We start from the raw sequence: 5475 nt of genomic DNA on the forward strand, positions 1-5475 counted from the left end.
CCCTTAGAATGAAAAGTATATTAGTCGAAGAATATTCGAAAAATTAGAGGTAGAAGGAGAATAAACAAATCATAGATATTATGGATGTTGTCAATAGTCTCTGCTCAAGTACAATATTTAAATGGATGCAAATTCTTAATTTAACCAAATGACCATTGTGGTGTGCAGTTTCTTAATTAATTTATTCTCTCAATTGGAACAAAAAGAAGAGAATCAATGTTATATAATATATTCATGTTTTTATTATAATTTATACCAATTAGAAGCATCAATATATGTAAAGTTTATATATTATTATTATAAATTTATATATTGTAAGTGTAAATTTATGTACCATTTGTAAAGTTTTTATACAAGTCAATGTTGATTAACCTAAATGATAAGAACTCAATAAAATTTAAAATAGTAAGATATTAATAAAAAAACTATTAGTCAATTTAAATTAAAACAAAACATGTCATTGTTATGATGTAAGTAATGAATTTTGATGAATAAAATACCAGTTACGATTATAATACTATTATTTTGAAAATGCATTGTAAATAAATATAAAAAGTAAACATGTCAAAACTTTGTGAGTAAATTATAGTAAACAAACCATATTTCCTTTTCTTCACCTACATAACAAAAATCAAAGAGATATTGGCTATTATACTATTTGAATTGACTCTATAATATACTTTTATCTTATTGGCAGTGTTATAAAACTCGGCTCGAACCGGCCGGTCAGACCAGTTCAAGTCTCTCATCTAACCGGTTTTGTATCAAAATTCGTTTAATTCAGTTAGTTTAAGCGTAAAACTGATGATTTGAATGATCGTACCGGTTGGACCGGCCGAGTCAATCAAAATTAAAAAAATAACCAAATTGATGAGGTGAAAAAGTCAAATATTTTTAATTTATATGTAATTATCTTTGTCACTTGTTATATTACGTTATAACGAAATCTTTGTTGTTTAATTAAATTTAAAATTTATTGTACATATTTGTTGTAGTTAAAGCATAGTTTATATATTATTTGATAATTTTTTCAACTTGCTTGTGTCATTTATAGTATTAAAATTTTCTTTATTGATTGTTTAATTAGGTACACTAATGTTTTTAAATTTTGAGTATACAATTATTAAATGTTATTATACAGTATTATTAATTTTTAGAATTTTAATGTAAACCGAGTTAACCGGTCCAACCATTGACCCACTGGTTGGACCAGTGACTCATTGACTCAGTACCCTGACCGAGTCATTAACTGGTTCGAGTTTAATAACACTGGTTACGATTATAATACTATTATTTTGAAAATGCATTGTAAATAAATATAAAAAGTAAACATGTCAAAACTTTTTGAGTAAATTATAGTAAACAAACCATATTTCCTTTTCTTCACCTTACATAACAAAAATCAAAGAGATATTGGCTATTATACTATTTGAATTGACTCTATAATATACCTATATTTTGTGGAAATCTTATAAACAAATATTTGTTATTTTATAGGATCGCTATATTTTCAAAATGTTTAAGATAACAATTCAATTTTTTATTCTTCTTTGTGAGAGCATGTGCTAGCTCGAGTGACTTCATAGAAGTAATAAAGAGAGAACTTGTTGTTTAGTCCGAGTTAGATTTCAATTTTTTTATTAAGTCCTAAGAAATGATTATTGTCATACTTAATAACATAATATGTGTGAAAACTTATATTACCAACATTTAACTAGATAATGAGTGACAAGAAACAAAATAAATTGTCCAAACAAAACAATTTAGTCCCTTAAAAATGTAACTATAGTTTTAAGGAGTTTTTGCTTAAATACACAAAAGAGAAGAGTGAATTCATAATCAAATTTATTCTATAAATTTACAAGTGAAACCAATTTATATTATTTAATATATAATTAATTAAGAGTAAATTATACTAATGTCCTTGAAGTTTAGTTGAATTACACCTATCATCTTTTTTTTTTGTTTAAAAACTTAAAATCAATTCATGTAAGGTAATCAGTATTCAAAGTATATGTAGAAAAAATGTGTGAATTATTTATGTAGTCCCACTAAATCTACCAAGTCTGGATATAGTTGTGTTATCAAAATCCTCTACTATTTATCAAAACTAATTAACAAAAAGATCAAACATCTTAGTGCATACAATTATGGGGAAAATAGTCGTTGCACTCTTATTGTTATCTTTGGTTCTCTCAATAGCCTCATCACGAAGAGCAACTTCCCCCAAAAAGAACATAGATTGGTGGTGCAACGAAACCCCACACCCAGAATCATGCAATTACTACACAAGTCAAACCAACAACTATAAAGAAATCAGCCACAAATCATTGTTTCGGTTAATGCTTGTTCAATTAGCCTTAAAGCAGGTGCTTATCATGCAAAGTGAAGAACAAGATTTTGAACAAAGCTTGATGAGCAAGAAGAATAAAGCTTTACATAATGATTGTTTGGAGCTCTATGAGAACACAATTTTCCATCTCAACCTTACCATTGAGTGCATGCATGGGAAGAGAAGTTGTTCACCCTTTGATGCACAAACTTGGCTCAGCACTGCTCATACAAACATCCAAACTTGTCCAACAGCGGCCTCAGAACTCAATGCTGTAGATTTCAAAGTGTCAAAGTTGAGCAACAATGTTACTGAGATGATAAGTAACAGCTTAGCCATCAACATGGATTTCCTGAAACAAAATGCAAATAATATTCACCAGACAGCAAACGGAGGATCAAAAGTGTTTCCAAGTTGGGTTTCTAGTTCTGATAGGAAGCTATTGATGACGTCAAGTTCATCCATAAAGGCAGATCTTGTGGTTGCAAAAGATGGTTCGGGAAATTTCAGGAATATTCAAGATGCTATCAATGAAGCAGCAAAGAGAGAATCAAAGACAAGATTTGTTATATATGTAAAGAAAGGGACTTATGTAGAGAATATTAAAGTGGATGTGAACAATGAATACATCATGTTGGTTGGTGATGGAAAGACAAATACCACAATAACAGGTAACAGAAGTTTTAAAGGTGGTTTTAGCATCTATAACTCAGCAACTGCAGGCAAGTTCCGTTCCTTCATCTTTCTTTTGCCACTATATATGCCTACGGTATCTAAATGTAAATTAAATTTCCTAAGTGAGACCCAGCCCCACATGCAAAACATACATTAAAAGAAAAAAAAATGATCGACTGATACATAACACATTAACAACCTCGAAGTTATTACATTTGTGTTTGCCTCTCCAGAAATGATATTTAGGACACATTTCAACAAGCAACACCATCAAAAATAAATTAACAACCCTGGCCATTTTTTATTTAGTTTAACTTGCATGACACTATATATCAAATGTAAAATTTCACCACGTAAAAGTTATTTAGAAAATGCACTACATCTTAGCACAGTTAATACTTCTACAAGAAGTTAAATAATTCTCATAATTTGAATAATACTTCATATATAGTCTAGCATTGGCATTCCAAAACCAATCTAATGAGTCATGATTTCTAATTCTTTGTTCTTGAATTATTCTAATGCAGCTGTAGAAGGATACAAGTTTATTGCACGTGATATTAGCATAATAAATACAGCAGGTCCTGCGAAGGGTCAAGCCGTGGCACTTCGATCATCTTCCGACATGTCTGTCTTTTACCGTTGTTCTATAGTAGGTTATCAAGACACACTCTATGTTCCTACTCAGCGTCAATTTTATACAAAATGCAGCATATATGGCACTATAGACTTCATATTTGGTGATGCTGCAGTTGTGATTCAAAGCTGTAACATTTATGCAAGAAAGCCTTTACAAGGCCAAGCAAACATGATTACAGCACAAGGCAGAGACGATGTACATAAAAACTCGGCGATTTCAATTTTGAATTGTCGAATTAAGGCTGCACCAGACCTCAAGCCCAATGTTGACAAAGTTGCAACCTACTTGGGAAGGCCATGGAAAAAATATGCAAGAGTAGGGGTCATGTACACTTTCTTAGACACTTTGGTGAACCCTAAGGGTTGGTCTCCATGGAATAGCAGTGACTTTGCTCTTGATACATTATATTATGGAGAGTATAAGAATTATGGGCCAGGTTCATCTATAAGTGGCAGAGTAAAATGGCATACTTTTCATGCCTTGAAAAGCACTTATGAGGTATTTCAATTCACAGCTGATGCCCTCTTTTCTGGCCCTATATTGATGCCTACCACAGATGTATCAATTAGCACTGGCCTTAGATCTTTGTCCTAATGTAGTTAATGACATTTATTTATTTGGCAAATAAGTTTTATGTTGTAGTTACATTGTTTAGTGCAATTCTTTGTTTAAGACAACTTTCAATTCCGGCAATCAATTTGAAAAGAAAATCTTTTTATCAATGTTCTCAAGCACTTCAATTGGTTGATTATAATGTTTTACAAATGATATATTGATATAATAGTGGAAGACCCTTAAGTTCACATGTATTATGTATGCTAGACCAAAAGTTCAATTCCTATCATTTATTATCCAAAAAAGAAATTCTATCCATACTTCAAAAAATAATATAATTCTATCAACAATTAAAAATATAACATATTCCTATATTTAAATATAAGTATCTTCATCTAATATATAACATTTTATAAGGATTTTAAAATATAATTTATCAACAATATATTCATTCTCTGAAAGCTCCATATATTCAACTATAACATACCAAAAACCAATAAAGAATTTAGTTTTCCACTTGCACATCCATCATGGCCAACTTCATTATCTATCTACAATAAGGAATTTAGTTTTCCACTTGCACCAGAGAGAATAAGAATTGTGTAGTCATTTATTACTACATTGCAACATTTGATCATGTTTCTAATTTGATCGTGTTTCTAATCCCCTGTTCGATCAATGCTTATATTTTTGTTGTCTATGTCATATATTCATTTCTTGTGAGGTCTTTTTCTTTCATTCTTTTTTATTCTATCTTATAGTATTACTTCTTTTGACATTTCGTTACACCATTACCTTTTATTCACTCATTCAAATATTTATTTATTACTCTACCTTATTTATAATAATATTTATGTTATATTTTTATTTGTTTTATAATAATTAAATATTTCAAATAATATAATGTTGGATATTTTCCTTCTTTATGACCAATAATTAATATAAAAATATCTTAATAATGGACATTAAATAAAATATTTCATAACAGTAACTAATTAATAAAAATACTAAATAACTAATAAAAAAATTGTACTCGTTAACAATACATTAATACTTCTTTTAATAAATTAAAGATGAAGGAAAGAACGTAGAATCCGCTTCTTTTCCTTGGATTATCTTTTGAAGGATTGTGATTTGTCATTTTTGTTCATTAAAATTATTTTATATTACAAAAAAATGTTATAAAGAAGGAGGAATGGCCTTGATGATTTACTTGTTTTCATTCCATCATTGTGATACACAACTTCTATTCTCTAAATTATATGTTATTATA

General features: G+C 29.2%; 1 protein-coding gene across 1 annotated transcript; it reads left to right on the top strand.

The window, feature by feature from the left end:
- Nucleotides 1–2150: 2150 nt before the first annotated feature.
- LOC109337940 (pectinesterase-like) lies at nt 2151–4241 on the top strand. The gene is made up of 2 exons (XM_019575035.1): nt 2151–3054; nt 3535–4241. The coding sequence occupies exons 1-2, from the start codon at nt 2151–2153 to the stop codon at nt 4239–4241; spliced, it is 1611 nt and encodes a 536-aa protein (XP_019430580.1).
- Nucleotides 4242–5475: the final 1234 nt, after the last annotated feature.

The sequence above is a fragment of the Lupinus angustifolius genome, unplaced genomic scaffold (assembly GCF_001865875.1).
Source record: "Lupinus angustifolius cultivar Tanjil unplaced genomic scaffold, LupAngTanjil_v1.0 Scaffold_15_161, whole genome shotgun sequence".
NCBI lineage: Eukaryota > Viridiplantae > Streptophyta > Magnoliopsida > Fabales > Fabaceae > Lupinus > Lupinus angustifolius.

What these genes read in the sequence shown, in the direction of transcription:
- LOC109337940 (XM_019575035.1), top strand. Translation starts at nt 2,151, where the DNA reads ATGGGGAAAATAGTCGTTGCACTCTTATTGTTATCTTTGGTTCTCTCA. An exon ending in CTATAACTCAGCAACTGCAG is followed by an intron (nt 3,055 to 3,534) that starts GCAAGTTCCGTT and finishes ATTCTAATGCAG; the next exon opens with CTGTAGAAGGATACAAGTTT.